General features: G+C 49.3%; 8 protein-coding genes across 8 annotated transcripts; 3 read left to right on the top strand and 5 right to left on the bottom strand.

The window, feature by feature from the left end:
- Positions 1-804: 804 nt before the first annotated feature.
- BO87DRAFT_66214 (uncharacterized protein) lies at positions 805-2458 on the top strand. Its single transcript, XM_025629457.1, has 2 exons — positions 805-1128; positions 1179-2458. Exons 1-2 carry the CDS (start codon positions 1075-1077, stop codon positions 2406-2408), a joined length of 1284 nt encoding a protein of 427 aa, XP_025479270.1. The 5' UTR covers positions 805-1074; the 3' UTR covers positions 2409-2458.
- A 1553-nt stretch (positions 2459-4011) lies between these two features.
- On the bottom strand, positions 4012-4629 carry BO87DRAFT_426534 (uncharacterized protein; the record flags this gene model as incomplete). The annotated part of the gene is made up of 3 exons (XM_025627368.1): positions 4012-4087; positions 4142-4198; positions 4361-4629. 3 exons carry the CDS (start codon positions 4627-4629, stop codon positions 4012-4014), a joined length of 402 nt encoding a protein of 133 aa, XP_025479269.1.
- A 614-nt stretch (positions 4630-5243) lies between these two features.
- BO87DRAFT_309347 (uncharacterized protein) lies at positions 5244-5966 on the bottom strand (the record flags this gene model as incomplete). Its single annotated transcript, XM_025619462.1, has 1 exon — positions 5244-5966. One exon carries the CDS (start codon positions 5964-5966, stop codon positions 5244-5246), a length of 723 nt encoding a protein of 240 aa, XP_025479268.1.
- Positions 5967-8335: 2369 nt separating this feature from the next.
- On the bottom strand, positions 8336-9161 carry BO87DRAFT_309653 (uncharacterized protein; the record flags this gene model as incomplete). Its single annotated transcript, XM_025619476.1, has 2 exons — positions 8336-8477; positions 8548-9161. 2 exons carry the CDS (start codon positions 9159-9161, stop codon positions 8336-8338), a joined length of 756 nt encoding a protein of 251 aa, XP_025479267.1.
- A 3832-nt stretch (positions 9162-12993) lies between these two features.
- BO87DRAFT_397441 (SDR family oxidoreductase) lies at positions 12994-14495 on the top strand (the record flags this gene model as incomplete). Its single annotated transcript, XM_025625303.1, has 5 exons — positions 12994-13048; positions 13192-13455; positions 13523-13662; positions 13747-13900; positions 13960-14495. The coding sequence occupies 5 exons, from the start codon at positions 12994-12996 to the stop codon at positions 14493-14495; spliced, it is 1149 nt and encodes a 382-aa protein (XP_025479266.1).
- A 1-nt stretch (position 14496) lies between these two features.
- Positions 14497-15383, bottom strand: BO87DRAFT_437087 (uncharacterized protein; the record flags this gene model as incomplete). Its single annotated transcript, XM_025627851.1, has 2 exons — positions 14497-14765; positions 14891-15383. 2 exons carry the CDS (start codon positions 15381-15383, stop codon positions 14497-14499), a joined length of 762 nt encoding a protein of 253 aa, XP_025479265.1.
- A 72-nt stretch (positions 15384-15455) lies between these two features.
- Positions 15456-18846, bottom strand: BO87DRAFT_359960 (mitochondrial elongation factor MEF2). The gene has a single exon (XM_025621539.1). It carries the CDS (start codon positions 18430-18432, stop codon positions 15679-15681), a length of 2754 nt encoding a protein of 917 aa, XP_025479264.1. The 5' UTR covers positions 18433-18846; the 3' UTR covers positions 15456-15678.
- On the top strand, positions 18722-21055 carry BO87DRAFT_377038 (retromer subunit VPS17). The gene is made up of 4 exons (XM_025623453.1): positions 18722-18832; positions 18902-19382; positions 19436-19889; positions 19947-21055. Exons 2-4 carry the CDS (start codon positions 18942-18944, stop codon positions 20816-20818), a joined length of 1767 nt encoding a protein of 588 aa, XP_025479263.1. The 5' UTR covers positions 18722-18832; positions 18902-18941; the 3' UTR covers positions 20819-21055.
- The last annotated feature ends 489 nt before the right edge of the window (positions 21056-21544 follow it).

Below are 21544 nucleotides of genomic sequence, written 5' to 3'. Positions count from 1 at the left end.
CCCTTGCGAAACCGTTGGACAAGGGAAGTCTTCCGTTTGGTGCAACAGCCATGCTGTCACACTCAGTTGATTCGTGTGAGACTCTATACCCTCCCTCGCATTGGGAGATGACTTGGTTCGTTCAGACCTCGAGTCTGACGGGGGTAACAACCCACAGCTTCTCTGGATGCTCTGATCAGCACTGGCTACCATTAGAAATGGAAAAGTGCGGACATCATCATCTCAGACGCATCGACCACTGCATGGCCTGCTTTGCTACCCCTCCTTTGCCGGTTTCACCCCTAGCGAATGGCAGCCGGACTGGCTGCATCATCGACAATAGTGCACTGCAAGATTAAGTCCGAGGCCACTACGAGGCAATCAGACGGCGAGGTTTTCAGGCCTGCAGTAGCCCCGTGATGCCGTGTGACTGAGGCTTGCTTTCTGCAGGGCCTCCTCTTTCCTTCCTGCTCTCTCTTCCCTAGCTGACGGCCTCATCGCACCAACCACGCTCGTTCCTTTAACTCTCTGGTTTTCTCGTCCATGATATTTCATTCTTTGGTCCCTCGTTGAGACAGCCGGTGTCCCCAGCGCCGCGGTTGCATTATAATTACTCCTTGCGATTGAATATTGAAGGTGGTGTACCTAGCAGATGGACTGGTCCATTGCTCCTCAGTCACCTTGTTACCTCTCGTCTCTCATAATTTCCGGTGGCTTTTCTTCCCCTGACCTTCAAATCGGTCCTCACCCCTCCTTTCCTTGATCTCGACAGCATTCCTCGAATTGCTCCCCACATTCCATCCCAGAAGTTCCTGAAGAGCACCTGCCTCTTCGAGCTATTCTTTGGCTGAGGAATTGATCTGGGCTGATCTTGAGTATCGCCCATTCTGGTCCGTTTCCCTGGGACTGGTAGCCCAGCGACCGGATTTGTTTCCTTTGTATCGCTGCTCTCCATATCACGAGTCAATTGTCGACGCACCATTGCGTTCTCCTACATTGGCTGGCGTCGCCACAGTCTTCCCTGCAGTCTATCCAGCTGATCCCTTTCCGGACCGAACGCCTCTTGTTTCGTCATAATTGCAAACATCAGCCACGATGGAGTTCAGCACGAAGCGACGCACCTCCTTTTCTTTTCTGTTCGGGTCACAGGTGTGTATTACCTTAGATTGCCTCACGGCCGCCGCCTAATGTGAAGCTAGAAACCAACTTTGATAACTCAGCAAAACCAGCTTGCCCATAACCAACCCACCCGTGACTTGGAATTTGTTGATAGCCCTGGCACCTATCAGCCATCATCGCCCTTAATCGACCGACCGAAAATCCCTACCGACCTAGAAGCACAGCTTAGAAATGCCTGTTCATTACTCGTATCCAGGAACCCGAAAGGCCAGCCGTCGGGGCCTAGCAAGCGCTCTCGCGCGGTCACAACCAATACGACGATGCACGAACCGTCCACGGCGCCTCAGATTGACTCCATGTATGTGTTTCCAAAAGTGGGAGCCGATGTGGCAGCCCTGAAGGACAAATACGATTCCGGGGTCGCCTTGACCCAGCAGTCCAGTATGCAGGCTATGAGGGTTCTCCGTTCCCAGACCAGCCAACACCTCAAGTGCGATAGTCTCGAATCGGGACGAGCGACATCCTCCCACTCAGCACTCGCTAGCGATGGAACGCAGTCCTCGAGTGCCCCGCCTAGCCGAGCAGGCTATGGTAGCCAAGCAATGGGCTCGGGAAAGGAGAGTAGGGATAGGAGTCAGAGTGTCAAGGCCTTCCTCGACGGCTCTGAGTCCGGACCTCATCCGAATGAGGATGGCACACATGTGGACGCTGTTAGCGAAGATGACGTTGAAGTCTTTCTGGACCCCGAGACTACACTCATGTCCACCGGGGTTCCTAGCTTCCATTCACCCCACTCAGTCCCCAGCAATATTACACCAGGTCTCGGAAAGCCTGTGGAACCATCATCGAACAGCCACGGTGGAGTCGCTGATTCGGAAGCCCCAACCATCCATCCTCCAGAGTACACCGATCCGCTGGACCTGGGCTCTTCCACCGTTGAAGCAAGCAAGCAACACCCCGGGATCATCATCGACAGCAGTGGCCTAGCGCACGTCCTCACCGCCGCAGAAGAAAGCGAACGCGACATGAACATCCAGCAGGCGGTGATGGCTAAAATGAGAACGGGCACCATTGCTAATGCCAGCACGCCGCACCTTCCAGTCTACACCGAGTCGACGGACAACGTTTCCAATCTTCGCCCCGGGTCTAACACCTCAAGATTGAAAACCTCCTGGTCAACAATGAGCAAGGCAACGAGCCGGAAGCTCAGATCTCGAGGAACTGAGGACGTGCCCACCAATGAGAAAACAGTCTTCCGCAGGCTGAAGAACCTTTTCTCGAAGCGCAAACCCACGGTAGGCACCTATTGATGATATAGATTGGACAGATACTTCTTGGCCCTGGATGGCTTTATTTACACATATTTGTTACGACTTTCGGTGACAATACGACATTATCCTTTTACAATTACTATCTTGTTTCAAGATTTAGAGAGAGATCCGGTGTTGCTGTGTAGCATCGCTCACCCTCACATTCCTGACATATATCTACAAATTTCTCATACTTATCCATATTAGACCTGTCTGTTCTTCCAGTCAGCGCCTTGGCATTTGGTTTCGGTGACATGTATCTAGACCATGCAATTAATTAGCCTTATGCATAATAGGCATACAATACATCACCTGTCAATCAATTTATATGCAGCCTTATTCCTATAGAAATACTGTTACTAATGAATTGAATGCCCTAACAAGCTAGGCAATTGACATATGATGTATCTCTTTCCCCAAAGTACGAAGTAACTATATATGATCCACCCGAGCCGGAAGATATACAGATATAATTGTAAATAATTGATAATATTCGAAAAACATACATAAGACTCAACGTCTTCCCTACCGTAAGTCAATACTCCATAACTAACCGAGAGTATTCTCTTCACATAAATGGATAACATGACTAGTAATACATGATGCTTCCACAGCGCTGAGACCCTATGCACAGTGTTTTAACGTCGATATGGATTAGGTAAGGAGGCCTACCAGTCATTTAGTACTAGACTACATGGCAATCCAGCAGGTATTGGTATCACATCTTTATGATCATATCAACATGGAAATCACTCATACATCCCTCCCCATGATAGGACGTACAGTAAACATCCCACCATACTAGCAGACCGCGAGTGTCGGCTCATGAACTTGTGTCTTTCCTGAAGAGTGACTTCACAGTTCAGAAAAGCATTAATCATATCATATATTACAGATGTATAAGATCCATAGTCTTCTTTTCTCTGTCCGCAGTCATCAGCTTGGACTTGGCCTCTGAAAATTCTCCTGTGAGTATGGTTGTTACTGCAATCACAAAAAAAGGTATTGACCCTGCCTTCCCAGTCCTCCAACATCATTGCTACCCTTTTCTCCTCTTCCACTGTCCTCCTCCCTCCTTCTACTTATCTCACTCCATTCTTCCTTTCCCTTATATCCCCCTTCGCATCAACACACCTCCACCCGCCAACTCTTCTATCACGATTCCCTCTTCCGTCAACACCTGATCCTTCCTCTCCAACTCATCATCCCGAGCCCATAGAGGAAGTTAAAATAAGTCACGCTTTTGGAGATTACTATCACAAAGCGGAGTCAGTACAACGTTAATAATAGAGAATTTCTCCACTCACTCAGCTCACTCAGCCCACTCATTTCGCTCTCTTCCCTCTCTCCACTGTCCCATGTCCCCCCGAACGTCTTTAAAACTTGTCGTCTCGTAATGGTCACGGCGACATGAAAAGGCGAAAATTGTCCTATAGCGATGGTTAGTATAAATTAGAAACCAAGGATCCCTTTCATATCACACAGGTTGACACCATCTACGCCGAGTACTGTCGGCGTAGATGGTGTCAAGTTGATATGAAAGGATGTAATGATATCCTATAGCAAAAATCAGGATATATAAGAGATATTGGGTCCTTTCAACTCACAGGTTGATGTCGTCTCCATCGGGTTTCTCCAGGTCGAACTGGTCAACGCAATATAAGAGATGTAATGATATCCTATAGCAACGGTTAGTATATGGTATCAGAAGCAAAGGGGCCCTTTCACCTCACAGGTTGATGCCGTATACGCTGAGATTCGGCAAACTCGTCAGGTCGATGCGGTTAGTCCTAGACAAATGGCCAGCATTGATCGAAAAGAAGGGACCCTCCCCCCCGCCCGCCACTCCCACCCTTTGACCCATCCGAGCGCCCTCTTCTCTCCCTATCCTCCTCCTCTTCTTCCACCTCCCGACTTCACTTCCAGCTCAACAACACCCACCCCGTCCTCACCGCCCTCTCCGTTCTCCTCTCCTCACTCTCTTCTGAACCGCCTTTTCCTCATCCATACCCACTTCCACGTCGCGCCCTCGTGATGGGGGCATTGCACGTAACTTCTCGATGTGGTGGCGTTTGATCAGTAGCTCGTAGAGCCTCACTACACCTAAAAGGGCGTTGCAAATCACGATCATGAAGATCACGAGGAACAGCCACCAAGCGTGGCTGGGGTCCAGCTTCTGCCAAAACGAAGGTGCGGCGTTGGCATCTACCGCCTCAGCCATAATAACTATCTAAAAAAGAAAGACAAAAAAGCTATTTAAAAGTGAGTGTGGGGTAATGAACGAGTGGATAAAAGTGATGTCGCAAAGAGTGACTTTAATGCTAGATGAAACGAGCGTTGTTAAACGAGCGACTGATTTCGAGAAGAAGAAGAGAGAAGAGAAGAAAAGAGGGGGGATTCGAAGTTCAAGAAGATGTTTTGGCTGCCGTCGAGCAAGTCATTGATACTTGAGGAAGGTACGGTCTGTAAAAGGAAAGCACCTATAATACTACCCAAGTACCTGCCAACCTAGCGACACAGCGTCAGCAGGAAGGCACACAAAACCGAAGGGAAAAGTATGTTATAATATGTCACACTTTTATACTTACCTTTGTAAGACTGCGCTTTGCTTTGCTTTGCTGTTTAGTTGCGATCAGCTATGACGACGACCTTCCGACGTCGTAGCATGCGCTCTTCGTGGTTTACATGTGTCTACAGCGAGTTTGAGAAACTCGACGGCGTTCTGGGCCATACATATTCTTTGCTTCAGACGGTGAAGTACCTGCATGGCTAGCATCTACACGGCAGGCTCGGTCAGGCATATGTATGTGAGTTGTATTGGATTCACTCAAATACCTAGGAACATATAGCAGGGAGAGCAGGGTGGGGAGTATAGAACCCCCAGAACTGAATACAGCAAGCACACTCTGCCGTGCAATGACTATGCACCTTGATGTGTACCTTTCCCGAGTCCCTCCACTTTGGCCGTTGATATTCCAACAGAACCTCCTCGCAGCATCCACAGGTACGGCCACAGCAACCTCCCCGATTAGCACAACTCATCCGGCCTTCAACCCACTTGAACGTCCGGCCAGCGTCGTTTCGACGCCAGCGTGGAACCATAGCATATAAGGCCCACCAACTCCTACTATCCGTGAGCTTTTGGCTTATTGCCTCCAAGCGAGCGCGATTCTTCCAAAGCTCTTCGCGCAGCTTGGCCAGATCTCGTTCGAGATCCTCGGGGAATCGGCTCAAGTAGGGCGGCGGGACATCTGCTGTCTGCATCGCTTCATGGCAGGCACTGCACATCTCCTTCTGATACTGGCACTGCTTGCACCGTCGTCGCCGGAATTGCTGTTGCTGTTGTTGCGCCCCCGCCATCTGTTTCTCATTCTCTAGACGACGCTGGCGCTGTAGAATGGCAAACCCCAGTGTTTCCTCTTCATTGTACTCGTTTATCCATTTCTTTATTTGATCTCTTGGGGTGTCATAGCGAATTTGGTATTGAATCTTATCAAGGCGTTTTTTGTAGTAGTATTCGCATCTGGGCTCTCCCCGAAGCCAGGACCAGAATCGCATCTTGGATGGTGAGGGTGATGAGCGATGAGTGGTAATTGTGATGAGGATGATGGTAGTGATGAGAGATCAGCAGAAATAAACTGGAAAAGCTAGAGAAATGTCACGCAGCAGATATTTAAAAGCTACTACACTTGCAGATGATGTAGTAATGACTGGCTTATTATGCGCACAGAGGTCATACATAGCACATAGACTTACTGACGAGTGAACAATTACAATGCGCTAATCTTTACCACTTTAATTTTTGTAAGGTATCTTATTGTATTGACGTTGGCATGACTAGATAAAGTGGGTTGCGTTATTCTTGACATAGATAATCCCAAGCTTCACAAATCATTCCACGAGTGCTATAGACAACATTAGTGATTAATAAATATTAGAATCCTTCTTCGTTGCTGTCATCAGCCGACACCGACACTAAAGTGTACCCTTCTGGTGCTGACTGCACCCCGATCTGGGATGTTTACTAGCAATGAGTAATGACTTATGACATCAAATACGCAACGAAACTATGTTTCAGGACTTGAACAATTGGTAATTTGTTGCTATCCCATCTGATGCTAGATGCAAAGGCAGAACAAGAATGCAAGAGCAAAACGCAGGTTGAGAAAAATGATGCTTGATGCTTCCCCAAGGGGAAGATGCCCGCTGTATCTGGAACAATTAAAGCCTTTGCATTCGATGGGCATCCTTATATTATGGGAGTGCTTGTCTCTAGGGAGGCCATCCGTAAACCACTGACACTGGATGGACAATCGTGTATCCCTTCTTTATGCTCTTCAACGGTCATTTATTGACCGTAAGTCCAACGTTAGTAAAAAGGATGTCCTCTGTCTAGCTAGTTCTAAATGTCTCTTTCTTCGTGAGTATGTAGTTACTTATATTCCTCATCAGAGGAAAGAAGCCAGTGCATTGAGAAGCTCGATGAAGGCTGCGTTAACAGGACCTTCATCAGTTTACTTATCTCCCACAATATATGCAGAGTTTTCTGTAGCATTAGCACCAGCTTGAGAAAAAGGCCTAATTAGTCACTGGGACTACCCAATATGTAGGATTTACAACCGCAGGTCTGCCAAAGGTTGTAGCAGATTTCTCGCCTGAGTGATGGAAAAAAAACAGGCTGACATGCTAAAGTGGGCATTGACCACGAGGTCTTGCTTCTGCTACTCGAGCAGAGAGTAGGGAAGAAAGAGAAAAAAAAAAAAAAAAGATTTGCTTTCAGATTACATTCAAGCCCGACACTAGATCTGGCCATGCGCTTAGACTTTTGCCTACAATCTTGTAGGCCGCAGCCTCTGGTCCACTCGGCTTGGACATTCTGGCATGTAACCGAAACTGTGTCATGTGCGGAATTCTGCCTGCTATTCCATAGAGTTCTTTTTCGTCCGATTGGGACGTATATCTTTCCTTTTTAGAACACGTAGCAGCTGTCATATATGATCTGATTTTTTGGATTATCCGCTATCTTGTCACCCAAATGGCATAGGTCGAGACGATCAAAAATATGTCGAAATATGTTTTCCCCTGCTCAAACAGCAATGAGTGTCGTTCTTCTCTTTCCCAACGGCAAGAAGTGGATCATTATATCCGGGACTTTCTTGCCTGGCTTTTTTATGATACATGACTTGTAGTCACCGAAAAATATATACTCTCCTATCCTGCCGTGCAAAAGTTTCTTTACCCCACCCATAGCCTGTCCTATGAGCTGGGTAAACCAACCCTGTACGCCATGCTCATCACTAACATAAGGCCTGCTCATAGAACAGGCTATGGGAGAGTACCGACAGTGGCTCCTGGACGTTGACGACAGACGTTGTCCATTGGCATGAGATGGTGTTGTTCGACCTCTTGCATGAAGTTAGGCCATTGGTCCATTTTGGCATTGAGTAGATTTCGTGGAAAAATTAAAAGAAGAGTACTCGTATCAAGCTTATTTCCGCCTCCCGGAAAACAATTTTCTCTTCCCTATCCTACTATCCTCATTATAACTTGTCTGAAAATGCATAGCTGCTGGGAACGGGCATAAAAATAAGGGCTTGGCGGTGTTGGGGTATAGGCATAGACCTAGATGGCGGGTAATGAAATTCCCATCTGTATGTGACGCCTGGGTTTTGTATAAGCGTGGGATATATGATAGTAGTAGCGAAGCAAATACTTACCTGTATACCCACTTGTCACTTCCATCAGCCTCTTGACGAGTTATAGTTCAGCAAATGATTGCAATATTATTACGGCGGTATTGTGAACAATGTGTACTAAGGATTGACCACTACGAAGCACAAAGGGGCAAATATAACCGCGAAAGCCAGTCTGCATTAAGTAAAAGTCAACGTGCCAGATATATGGCTTTCTGACAATAAAGAAAAAGGCTACCAAGTCCATGTTTCATCCGGTATTTTCGAACGATCGCTCTTCTTGGCAGGACGGGTCAAATCCCAGAAATACCAAAATCTCGGAGTCCACGGTTTCTTCTCATCGTTTTTGTACGCTAAAAACCAACCAACAAAGTAACTAGATTAAAGTCACACTGGTCAGTATGTCAAATCAAAAGAAGCAGACGAGCCATTTCTAGTTGACTTACAGGGTTGAGGTCTGGGCGTGCCATACGAGATTCTGACCGCACCCCGGATGAGGGTAATACCCCCAATCGTATAAGTGCATCCGGCCCTTCTTGAACAGCTCGCGGATTGCGTCTCTCTGGGGTCGATCCAAGGTCCAGAAGACGTTGGACCCCGAGGAGTCACCGAGCTGGATGCCTGGCACAATCTCCCACACAACGTATATGAGGAATCCACCTGCCACGCAACCACTCTCGTCTTGTTTGACGACCTTTTCTTCCACGAGACGAGGTAAAATATGTGGGCTCTTGCCTGGGAGAGACCGGTATACCTTTAACTCCACCGGGCACCACGTAGAATCAGCTTGCCGAGCCCTTATGCGGGCCGGCTCCGCCTCTGTGCCACCATTCATTATCTGTTTGTAGATCCGCATGTACGCGCTAGTACGCGTACTTCTGTCTTCGACGCGAAGGCGAACCGCTGTCCAGGATGGAGCAACCTTGGCAATGGTGTCATCGTGGTCATGTTGGTAGGTGTGCTCGCTCATCATTTCCCGGACGACCCATTTGTGATCGAGCTGTATAGTAGCACCCACGCCGATCTCCTCCTGGGAGAACCACCGTGAACGTGTTGCCATTCTAAGACTATCATCAGTATTGGCTTTCAGCAGACGGGCAAACTGAGAGCCGTTTCACAAAACTCATGTTAAAAGGAAGAATGATAAAAATGGGAAAATGTTAGATAGAGGATGGTCATCAGACGCCGAAGTAGAAAGCTGGTCACTCTCGTACAAAAGATAAACAAAAGGGTAGATCGAAGATAGCCAGGAGCTTTTTACGTACCTTGCTCAATTGTCGATTGTCGAATCTTTATTCCACGATTGTATTACGGTAGAGGCTAAGGAGTCGGAGATGTAGAACCAAGCTTGATATGAGCTGAAAGACTAGTAACAGAGAGTATCGACGGATCAAAAACTCCAGCTGAGAGAGAGAGAGAGGGAGAGAGAGAGAGAGGGAGGGAGAGGGGGGGAGGGCAGAGAAATTTCTTTGGAAGATGAAGAGAGAAAGGAGAAAGGAAAAGTGTTGAAGACTATATGATGACCAGTCGGATTCACTAGGCCCATGACAAATTCACGGGACTTATTCAGTGGGTGGTGCTGATCCGATGGTAGGCCATAATGACATACTAGTGAATGATTATTCCATAAATTCAACCACTGACCGAGTCCCGAACATAAGCTGACCAGGATTCACTTAGGAGGCACGTCGTTTACTGCACAGTCTCTTTCTACATCTCTTCCTCCTCATTCCTCCTGTCAGGATGCAGCCTGGTGCGCTTCAGGCAATGAGTCCTCCGGATACCGACCGCTCGGCTATCTGATGAAAGACCAGAATTCCGAGTCTGGTGACTCAGAACGCGCTTCCCGTATAAGCTTATTTTGCTAGGAGGATGTGAGATCGATCGGATCCTCACACCTCCTAACTAGTGATACTCTCCGACACAGCCGGGGAGAAAAGTGAAACCTATTTGACCGTAATATTTGCTACATGGTATAGAAATCTGAATGTGCCTTTATAATAATTGATCGTCCCAATTTAAATCATGATTCAAGTACAAAGTCATCTTCGATTCGACTTGTTGTATTATAGCGCTTGTAGTATCCAGCTTTTCATGAATAGTTTCTGATATATAGAGAAGGTTTTTTTTTCCTGTCTTTCTTTCTTTCTTTTCTTTTTTTTTCCCCCACACAAAACTGATTCTGCTGCTTGAGAATCTACCTTTTTGGTCTTCTCTGATTCTACTTCTACTTTAAATGTTATTCTATAGCCGATAGAATACATGTTATATAATTCATATCTGCATTCTACTTCATTCAGCCAAGGGCCCCTGCCCGGAGAATAGGGAGGGAAGCACATGAGGATAGAATATGCAGTGGACCGTAGAAACGCAGAACAGAAGAGACAGTGACAGATTTGACTAGTCTGGTGGATCTGAGCACCTTTGACTTTGTGCTCTGCAAACTCCATGTCCTTTGACAGATGTGTCGCTATATAAGACAGTCGCAAAATCCTCACATCGATATCTGCAGCTCCTATTAAGAGTATGATCTCATTAGTAATGAAGTAGAGCTCCAGCTCAGGACGATGATAGCGATTCTCAATGCAATTATTCATATTCAACTAAATATACCAAGCCAAACTAGGGGGCGCACGGCTTCAGGAGATTAAATAGGGAGGATACATATCCATGAGTTCCCAATGGATGTTTGTTTCAAGCATAATGCCAGCGCAATCATGTAATGCTTCTTTGCCCTACGTAGCCGGCTTTCGCTCGTGAGATGGAGGGAGACTTTGCGGGACGGCGCGCTGAACCCTTTTGCATTGCTCTGTCTTCGATAAGTCTGGGGCAACTTGTGTGTGTAGGACGAGCCCAGCATTCGTGGTAGGTAACGCTGAACGGGAACATTTGATGCTAGGGTTGAGCTGCAGGATATGGCTACGGGATCGATCTATTAGTAGGTGTGACATGTGAGGGGAGGGTAAATAGTACGTACCGATGTAGGCTTGGATGCTACGCCAGCTAAGCGAGGCACCCAACATGTATGTTTCATGTGGATAATTAGCTAGCTGCAGGAGAGCGTTGCAACATACACGAGCAGCTAATACGACCCGGCATGGTTATAGAAATTTCTCAGGGAAAAGTAGAGAAGAAATCAACCGATTGTGTGGATGGCTATGAACAAAAGTCCCAAGCTTGAAGGGAAAAAAAAAAAAAAAAAAAAAAAAAGAAAAAGCCTAGGAGCGCAGGCTCTTCTCGCTGCAAGATGATAAACAGTAGGGGGTATGAGTCGGAACGGGTATCTTTCTACTAACCAATACTAATCATAGAGAGACGAACACGCCATATGAAACAGCGCAAGCGAGACTATCCATGACAATGAGTGGGATACCGTTGGCCTCGTACAACTTTCCGTTTAGACGCGGTTGACATACAGTTTCCTATTTGGCGGAGGTCCAAGATTTAGCAGTAGATATACAGAAGGATGTGTCAACGAAGAAGCTCGAAATCAATACCTACCCGAACAATGAACATGTCCGAGTACATAAGCCAGGGATTAAATCAAAGAAGGGATGCCTAGATGAAGCGCAGGCCGAGCACACGATGGAGGCATGTAATCCATATAGACTGGTCGTAGTTAATGGAATGGGCGTCTTCTCGGTGTTATGACTCGGGAGCTGCTACCTGACCGGTGTGGCGGTAACAGCTCTCTATAACGTCGGTTTGCTTCCCCGTTAAGGACGCTCCCTTTTCGAGCGACTGTGATGACATCTTGAGTCCCGCAACAACAACCAGTGCCCAAGAAGCCTGACTCTCGATCTATATGCCATTTTCTTTATATCACTTGGGCCGAGACCGACTTTGGAGCAGAAGGAGCGGCTGATTTCATTCGCCTAAGTAACCAGGGTCTGCCGGTAGGTCGATCTCCCATCCAAACTTCCGTGGAGATAAAGGTCAATTTAAATGGGGCGTGCCAAGGTACTTGATTGGTCTATGACGCGTTAAGTACAAGGATGCTCCTGAGTACTTATGTTGTTGCTAGGCTAGTCGGGCGGAAGGAAAGGATAAACACTTTCTGCGGAGCTCGGGTTGGAAACAGTCGTGCGCCGATTAAATGAAGGCGGAAGAAGAAACAGCCAATTAGGAAAGAGAAATATCTACTACGTAGCCTTAGGTCCCACAGTAAGTAGCATCAAGGGCGAAAGCAGGAGCAAGGACTCATGCACTTAGTTTAGTTGTCGATGGATACTTAGGTTAGTTTAGTGGGAAGCCCACAATGGGATGGCTTGATCCCGGTCCTATAATGGGCCTAGCGCCCTGTCACGGGGCTTAGCTTTCTTTCCGGTCTCTGATGTCTCTCCGTTTCCTTGTTTTCTCTATTCCTCTCTCATTCTACCCATAGTCTTCCCAGGCCTAGCATTGGACTTCGGCAGATCTGCAGTCTCAGACAACTACCAAGGTTTTCTTTGAAAGATAGGGATATGTCTGGTGACAAGAGGAACTGGAATTTAGCCTATAATCCTGAAGGCTGCCGTACGTAAGGCACAACGGTTCTCGGCCGTGGACCTAGAAGCCCACATGATGAGAGCATCACTGGTCGCCGGACATGTTAGCCAGCTGAGGCAAGAGACCGGTTCGTTGCACCTAGTGGGGCGGAAGAACTTGATGCGCACACGGGTGGATATGAACACCAATCAGAGACAAACTAGGCATGGGAAACTTGAAAGCAGTAACTGGCTACAGACAAACATGTACACAGTCAACCCCATCATTGATCTAACTCAGGGGCTTGGAATCAGCGACTAATCTGACGTCTTAGTTTTCGTCTTTCGAGGCTATGGTCCTTCTTTACTAAATCTGGCATGTCGCCTATCGAAGAATGAATGGGTTATGTCGCCCGCTGGATTAGTATGGCACGGCAGAGCGTACGACCAATCCCTTTCGCTCTGCCATCATTAGCAGCGGGTCAGTCTCGGTCTTCCTATTCCACCTAATATTGACTAATAATGATATAAGGGGCCAGGGGGAGGCCCCTTTCATTCTCTCAACTAGTCTCTTATTATACCTTGCGCAGCGTGATTCACGATGGGCAGTATCTCTGGCGACAGAATCGCTTTGGTTTTTCGGCGCAAGTGGGATATCCGGCTGGGCTGTGACTAGAAGCCTGCTGGAATATCCAACTCACAGCACTTTTTCACGGGTGATTGGCTTGACGCATCGGCCCCAAACGCGGAGACAACTAGGCCTCCCCGATGATCCGAGCTTGGAGGTGTATCCAGGCATTAACCTGCGGGGTAGCCTGGATGAAGTGATGAGCCAAATGCGTGAAACAATCCCGCAGCTAGATCAGATCACCCATGTATACTATCTCGGTAAGACATCATTTATTGACGAGTGACCGCGTAGGGTATGGTGTGAGTATCTCTACTAACATCCCAGCGTACTCCAATGCTACCGCATACACCGAAAATGTGATGGATATCAAGAGCATCAACGTTGCCATGACCTACAATGCTGTCCATGCCTGCGATACACTGTGTAAGAACATGGCATTCTTCGTGCTACAAACAGGTACCAATGTATGTTATAGCCTGGCACTATCGAGTCATCAATAAACCTAACTGGATAGCACTACGGCGTCGCGGTTTTTACACATCGACAAGCTCACCTTCAAGACACCTCTAAGGGAAGACGCCCCGCGTGTTCCGTCCCCATACGGTGATGAGATTTTCTACTATGGCCAGGTTGACCTGATCCGAGAAGCAGCTCAAGGGAAGAGCTGGGGCTGGTGTGAAGTCCGCCCTGACCAAATCATAGGTATGGACACGTCTACGATGAGACACTAGCCTGAGTTGGGCTAACAAGGGAATAACCAGGGCATGTACCCAGCACCACAAGCATGACCACGGTCGAGCCAATAGCTCTCTACCTCTCTCTTTACCGTTACGTGTACGGCTACGGCGCTACTGTTCCGTTTCCAGGAACGCCCACCAATTATGTCTACACGTTCACAGATTCATCTCAAGACATAATCTCGCGAGCAGAGATCTATCTGTCTGTTGTGAAACCTGACGAAGCGAACGGGGAAGCATTCAACATCGCAGACACGGCCACTCCAGGCCCATGGTGCGCCAAATGGCCTATCCTCGCGGAGTACTTCGGTCTGAAGGCCACTGGACCGACGCAGGAGGACTACGCAACGATCGATAAGTGGTGGTACGACCACCAGGACGACTACGATCGCATGTGCAAGGAGTACAGTCTACAAAAGCGGGATATCGGACCAGAAAGCTGGCTCTTCGTCTACGCGGGGTTCAAATTATTGGACCGGAATCGCGAATTCAGTCTTGACAAAATCCATACTAAAACTATGAATACATTAAAACGATCTACAACGAAGTTCTGTAATTGAATTAACCACTAAACCACGGGACCGTTCTAGTTACTTCAGTGATATGATCGGGGCCCGCGCTCGCCTCAACTCCGAGGTGAAAGAAACACTGCCGCAGCGTAACGGATTCTCCAGGGACAAACAAGCTATCACTGCCAATGATTGACGAATAGTACAAGACCGTGTAGCGGCGGCCAGGAGGGATCTCTTGTTTGAAGAAGATTGTTTCATCGTAGTTTGACATATAGCCGAACTTCAACTTGAGATCATACATGTATTTGGCTATTTGACCTATACTGTACATTAGTTACGAGTGTAGACTTATAGTATGTATCTGGCATAGAAAATTGGGCAATTGCCTATTAAACGACGGAAGCTGGTGCCGGCCACTTCTAAAGTTGGAGCGAAATGGTGACCTTTTGCCCATGGGGTCTTTAGCTCTCCAACGGCGAGGAGGCCACCGGCCGCGGTTTCCATCACCGAATCCGGCACCTTCTTGTATCCTCGAGGATACAGTGACGATTTAAAATCGCCAAATCTAACGTCGAGCAATTGAGAGGCGAAGGCGCTCCCCACAGCCTGTCCAACATTCTGCACAAATCGACCTTGTACTCCGTTCTCGTCTCCGACATAGACTTGCTCTCTGGACAGGCTGTGGGGAGGCGGATCATCATTGTCTTCTGTGGCGCCGACTGGTTCAAGTCTCCAGTTATGGTTGACATATTGCTGCTCAACTTCTCTCTCGAAGTTGACCCATGGGCTCAAAGGCCCCTCATAATCGATCTCATGTATCGCACATGAGGTGGTGTGGCCCGGCCCAACTTCAAGCTCAGGTAGAGGCTTTGAAACGATATCGTCCCCAAAGAGAAGGACAGGAGGGGGGTTTCCGCGACGTAGAACTGTAACCATTGCAAGTAGGAATTGTTTGTCCGACTATTATGAGCTGAATATGAAGAATTTGATACTTACAGAGGGGGTATAGTTCTATACAACGAGGAAAATTGCCTAACTAAAACAGGAATTGTGGAGCCATATCAAGTGACCAGTAATTCTGTTATCTTAAAATCGCGCAACTTGTCTGTAGAGGAACCAATCATAGTATACATCGGCTTAAACCAAATCATCGGTTATAATATACAGCGGATCTAGAGAAAGAAGCGATATGAAACAAAGTGAGGGAAGAAGGCTTGCAAAATCAATTGATTTAGAGCGCGCCTCTCAATTCCGTCAACACAGCCTTCTGCCGCGGGGTGCTCATCTTCTCGAACCGATCGACGCTCATCACAAAGGTGCCGCGACCGGCACTCAGACTGCGTAGGTGTTTCAAGTACCCGACCATTTCCTTGAGAGGTACCTTTGCCGTAATGGTTCTGGGTCGGTTGGCGGTGTCGGGGAGGGAGGCACCAACGGATCCAGATTCGAATGGGTCCGCAGGGGCGTAGACCTTCTTCGGGTCGATGGGTGGGAGGTCTTCAACCGGTTGGGGGGACGCGGAGAGGTCGGTTGATGTGAGGGGGATTTCTTCGTCGAGGGAAACGATATGGCCGCCGCGAGAGGAGGAAATGTCGTGTACGACGGCTCCGAGACTGGCTTCGTCGATGCTGATGATCACGTTCATGACGGGCTCCATCAGGGAAGTGCCTGGGCCGGAGGAGAGGAGGTCGCGGAGAGCGGCGGAGGTGGCCAGACGAGCTGCAGAGGACAGGGCAGCCGGGGTGGTGTCGGTGCCGAAGAGGTGTTCGGTTGGGTTGATAGTGAGGGTGACGCGGGTGTGGTGCATAGGGAAAGCGAACTGAGGGCCGCGAGCAAGGGCAGCTAGGCAGCCGTTTTGGAGGGAGGCTCGGAAGGAGGGTACGTCTAGGCCTGCGGGAAGTATGGGGCTTTCCTCGATGCCTTTACGGTTGCTTTCTACCTGCAGTTCTGGGGCGAGGATGATGATCTGGTTGCCCTCTTTGGTTTCGACTGAAAGTGCCTCTTCGGGTACTGGAGGTGCGTTGTCCGGGTCGAAAGGTTCCACTACTGCCGTGCAGCCGGCTTTGCCTTTGCGGCCGGCGATCTCCTTGTCGAAGATTTTGCTGGTGATAGGCGACTCCCCAAGCGGACATTCACGGTAGCCGATTTCAATACGGCCCATTGTGGCCTTAGCTTTCAGGTCATTGATCAGGCGATCTCGGGCAATCTCGAGATGGAGCTCGCCCATGCCGCTTAGAAGCGTTTGCCCGGAGTCTTCGTCAACAGTGACGTGGAGACTAGGGTCTTCACGTAGGAGTAGGGCCAGGCATTCATGGATCTTCTTCTCCTCGCTTAGGCTGTGTGGCTCAATACTGGCGAAGAAAACGGGAGGCGGCACCTGGATAGGGCGTAGTTGGAGGGTGTCAAGTGGTTCAGGTGGCGTTAATTTGTTGCCTGCGTATGACACCAGTGTATCTCCGGTTCGGGCATGCTTCAGGCCAGCCACAACGCCGATATGTCCCTCGGGAATGGAATCCACCTCGACAGCGTCATTAGCGTACATCTTGAGCAGGCGCGGTGCACGTTCAGTGATATTGAGATTGGTGTTGAATATAGCACTGTTCCGGTCCAGGGAACCCGAGTAAACGCGCACATAAACCAAGACTCCCCGCTTGGCATCGTTAACCACCTTGAAAGCAAGCGCGCAGCTCTGAAGCTTCTCGATAGCATTCTGGGATTCAGCTTGGGTGACGGACTTCTTCTTTTTCTGCTTCCCTTTGGAGGTGGCTGCTTTTTCGCTCTGCTTGACTAATAGATCGCCGGAGAGTAGACTCCGAAGACCTCCGCTAACGCCTCCGATGCTAACCTCTGGATCAGGGGTTTCGAGGGGACTGGGAAGAAGGTTTGTGACGGCGTCCAGGAGAGGCTGCACACCGATGTTGCGGAAGCTAGCACCTGCGAAGGTAGGGATGATCTTTCTACCCTGTTCTTGCAAAAGACACCTGCGCAAGCTGTCCAGAATGTCGTTGGGAGGAACTGCGAGGTGATCTTCGTCATGTTCAAAGAACTTCTCGATCATAGTCTCATCATGCTCGCTAAGTAGCTCAACAAGTGCTGTCCTTGCGCGTCGAATCTCCTGTGCAAGCCCTGGTTCCTCGCCATCCAACTCTTGCAGGTTGAACATTTTGACAGCTTTACCGTCACCATCTTGCCATCGGAGACCCTGCAAATTAATCGCATCGCCAACTCCAACAAAGCGACCATTTCCGCCCTCGAACCACGGAATCTGGCAGACCGCGGGGTAGCCCGCAAGACGGGAGCTTATCTCTCTTACCGTACGCCCAAAAGCTGCACCGTCTCTATCCAGCTTGTTGATGTAGACAATCCTGGGAATACGATATGTGCTTGCTTGGTGCCATACTCGTTCCGTTTGAGCTTCGACGCCAGCGACGCCGTCCAGAATACACACCGCCCCGTCTAGAATGCGCAAAGAACGCATAACCTCAAAGGTAAAGTCCGCATGCCCAGGAGTGTCGATTAGGTTTACTGTATGAGATGTGGCAGACCTTGGGGTTTTTGAATTATCCTGAGCGGCTGCAATCTGATCACCAGCTGCTTGAGGCGGCCAATGGAAGGTGATGGCAGCAGATTGGATGGTGATCCCGCGAGCGCGTTCCGCAGGGAGAAAGTCTGTGACGGTGGACCCTTCATCCACATCTCCAATTCTTCGGGTAAAGCCACTGTAGTAGAGCATGCGCTCAGTGGTCGTTGTTTTACCGGCATCAATATGTGCAATGATGCCTATATTTCTAGTTCGGTCAAGGGTGTCTGCCTGTAATTTGGATGCAGACGATGAGAGCAACTGGATCCTAGGAAATTGCCCCTTCTTGGCCCCTGGAATCAAGGACGCATTACATCCCAGACGGCTGGTAGCTGCCTGGCATTGTCGTAGGCCAGTTGGCCGCACCGTCTGGTGAGAGGCGCGTAAGAAAAGAGCTGTAACCATTGGGACGGAAACTGTCTATGTAATGGGAGACAACAAATTGGCGTAATGTGGAACCTAGAACTTGACAAACATTGTCGAAGACAACTAGAAATAAGGACAATAATGTAGAAAAGAGAAAGGTCCAGCCCTTCAAAGGGTAGTGTGTGCGGAGGAACTGGGAGTATGAATGAAGCTGCTGAAGCTTTTCCGGCAGTCCAGTGACCGGGGCTGCAGATGCCTGGCCAATCAGGCTGCATAGGCACCAACGACGTAACCTCCGAAGTCCATCCCGTTCCGCTCAGTTGAACAGTTTCCCCTCCCCCATCTCAACGCTTGCATCGGCCTTTCCTTTGTCAAGCCCGAATTCTTGAGAGTTTTCGGCATTATCCTCTTCTCAATCGTTTTTTTTGAGTTCCAATAGGTGAACACCAATTGATCCGCAACGATAATCATACCAGATGAGACAATACTGATGATTGCGCGCCCGCAGCACGGTGTAGACGTGGTCCCATTAGACCAAGACAGCCACGATGGACTACTCCGCCATATCACACGATCCTGATCATCCCGCGGGTACTTCGCCTTGGGCTTCACCACGCCCGACACAAACAACCTTTCCGGCTTCCGTGACTAGCGACATCCCCCCTGCCCCCTTGCCTCCCCAAGATCCCTACAATGCCGAATCGCAGCCTACCGAAGCTCCTGGGTTCCAGGAGAACGAGACTGGATCGCCTGACTTGTCTGCGCGACTGCAGGGTACACAACTTGGTGAGCCCGGCTATGCTGATGAGCAGTCGCAACAATCTCCGCAGCAGCATGGACAACAACCTCGTTCTCAGCTCCCCGCCCGCTACCAAACGGGCCCAAGACAGAATCCCAGACAACCTGCACCTGTGTATAGGATCCAGGCGAAAGTTACGGGGCTAGAAAGAACGGGCAAGAAGGACCCTATTCTTCGATTCGATGTTCACGTGAGTGGTACCCTTCTTTGCCTCGCCCTGCGCCTACTGACAACAGGCTCCAGACGAATATCCCCAAATTCAGGACAACGCAGTATCGAGACGTTCGTCGCACCCATGCCGAGTTTGTCAAGCTTGCGGACCATCTGATTTCGGCTAATCCGGAAGCGTTGGTCCCCGCGGTCCCTCCACCACTTACCCCTGCCGGCGCTGGAACCGAAGAGGATGAACACAGAGTCAAGTCGTCTATGCAGCGGTGGCTGAATGTCGTACTGAGCAATGAAGTTCTCACCCATGATGACGAGGTTGTCCTGTTTGTCGAGAGTGATTTCGGTTACAGTCCTGTGGTTCGGATGAAACAACCCGCAACTGGGGTTCGAAGGAAGGTCCTGAAGCAGTTTGCGCCGCCCCCCGATGACACGCCTGAATTACAAAATGCGCGTCCGATTGTGAAGATGTTTTATCTAGGAACAATGGATACTAGTCACAAGGTTGACCGTGTCGTCAAGGCTCGTCGAGGTATGCGCTAGGACGGCTCATACTTTTTATCAAGGGTACTAACATTTGGCTATCCAGGACTCGGTCTCGCAGAATCGGACTTTGGTGTTAAGCTAGGCCAGATGCACGTGCAAGAGACACACCCTGGACTGTCCAATGCATACCGGAAATTGGGGAAGATCATCCAAACCGTCGGAGATTTCCATGCCGTCCAAGCGACTGCGGAGGCCACAACACTGGGGGATCCTCTAAGCTACCACTCGTCCGATGCCTTTATCGTCAAGGAGTCTCTTACCAACCGCCACATCCTCCTTCGTGATTTGATCCAAGCTCAACAGGCCACACGTAGCAAACGCGCCGCCGCTGACCGCCTCAAAGTCAGTTCCTCCGTCCGCCCGGACAAGGTGGACGAGGCTATCAATGCCCTGGACGAGGCCCAAGGCCACGAGGACTACCTCACAAAGCGGACGCAGCGGGTCACATCGAACTTACTCGCTGAGAAGCAACGGTGGTTTGACCGGACAACTAACGACATGCTGAACAGCCTCCGCGAGTACACCCTGCGCCAGATTGAATCCGAACGAAGGACCCTTGCAACCTTGGAGAGTGTGCGACCTGACATTCGAGCAATTGACGCTTCGGGAGGACTTAGCCGTCTAGGACGTGAATCCCATCCAACTGCTCGTCGACCTAACCTTGGTTCAAGCCAAGGGCCCAAGGGAGATGCTTGGAGCGGCATACCGCGTCGCAGCGACAGCCTCGGCCGGAGCCTCAGTGGCAGCTTTGTTGCACCAACACCCACTGAAGATGACGAGGAGGTCAATGGACAGGGCAATGGGAAGGGGCGTCTGCGCTCTGCCAGTGGTGTGAGTTCGATTGTGGAGGAAGACGACGATGATCGCCTTGACGCTCGTAACGCTGCTAGTCGCCTGGCCACGAGCACTTTCTGAGCAACTGTAGATTATAGGCATGATTCTTGTGCAAGATTCCCCTTTGATGCCGGTTTTCTATTGAAATAAGCCACCTTTGAGTTTCGCAATCCAGCCACTATGCTTTGCCTTTTATGTTGCACCATGCCCTTGAAGTTTGTGTCGGTTCAAGAAGAGTATATGTACGTCTACCTTATACAAACAATCCGTAGCCTCTCAGATATACTTTTATATTGGCACCCGGGTTCCGTGAGTGGCAGATGTGGGCCACGTTGTCAATTGCGACCCAAGTAATGTACCAGTGAGGTGTCTATGTGCAATGGTCCGAGAACTGGCCAGTTGTTGAATTCATTGGGCTTCAGCCCCGCCCATGTACGTCATGAGGGGTAGCTGGGGTACATACTTTGTAGTAGAGTATCCATCCCCACGACACAATATCAGGATCAAAGTAGTAATAGGATACCGTGAAAAAGGGTTTGTGTCGTGTTAAGTTTATAGGTTCATGCCGAACGTTCATACTGTGGAACCAGACATATACTCCGAGCCATCCATTCCAGTAAAGACTGGAAGCACAAGGAAAGCCCGCAATTGATGGGGATAGCTACTACTTCTTGGTACCCCCACCCCACTTTTGCCCAGGTCTGAAACTTCTGATTGATTCTTGCACCTGCGAGGATCCATCTTGCCCACTCTTGATTTCAAAGCATGGCGGAGCTTAAGCTGGAACTGGCAGTTGGTCTCTCTTTG

This window comes from Aspergillus neoniger (genome assembly GCF_003184625.1).
Source record: "Aspergillus neoniger CBS 115656 unplaced genomic scaffold BO87scaffold_18, whole genome shotgun sequence".
NCBI classification, from domain to species: Eukaryota; Fungi; Ascomycota; class Eurotiomycetes; order Eurotiales; family Aspergillaceae; genus Aspergillus; species Aspergillus neoniger.
The sequence above is the reverse complement of the archived record's forward strand: the minus strand, read 5'-3'. Positions and strand labels throughout refer to the sequence as shown.

What these genes read in the sequence shown, in the direction of transcription:
- BO87DRAFT_66214 (XM_025629457.1), top strand. Translation starts at nt 1,075, where the DNA reads ATGGAGTTCAGCACGAAGCGACGCACCTCCTTTTCTTTTCTGTTCGGG. An exon ending in CTTTTCTGTTCGGGTCACAG is followed by an intron (nt 1,129 to 1,178) that starts GTGTGTATTACC and finishes ATGTGAAGCTAG; the next exon opens with AAACCAACTTTGATAACTCA.
- BO87DRAFT_359960 (XM_025621539.1), bottom strand. Translation starts at nt 18,432, where the DNA reads ATGGTTACAGCTCTTTTCTTACGCGCCTCTCACCAGACGGTGCGGCCA.
- BO87DRAFT_377038 (XM_025623453.1), top strand. Translation starts at nt 18,942, where the DNA reads ATGGACTACTCCGCCATATCACACGATCCTGATCATCCCGCGGGTACT. An exon ending in TTCTTCGATTCGATGTTCAC is followed by an intron (nt 19,383 to 19,435) that starts GTGAGTGGTACC and finishes AACAGGCTCCAG; the next exon opens with ACGAATATCCCCAAATTCAG. An exon ending in TGTCGTCAAGGCTCGTCGAG is followed by an intron (nt 19,890 to 19,946) that starts GTATGCGCTAGG and finishes TTGGCTATCCAG; the next exon opens with GACTCGGTCTCGCAGAATCG.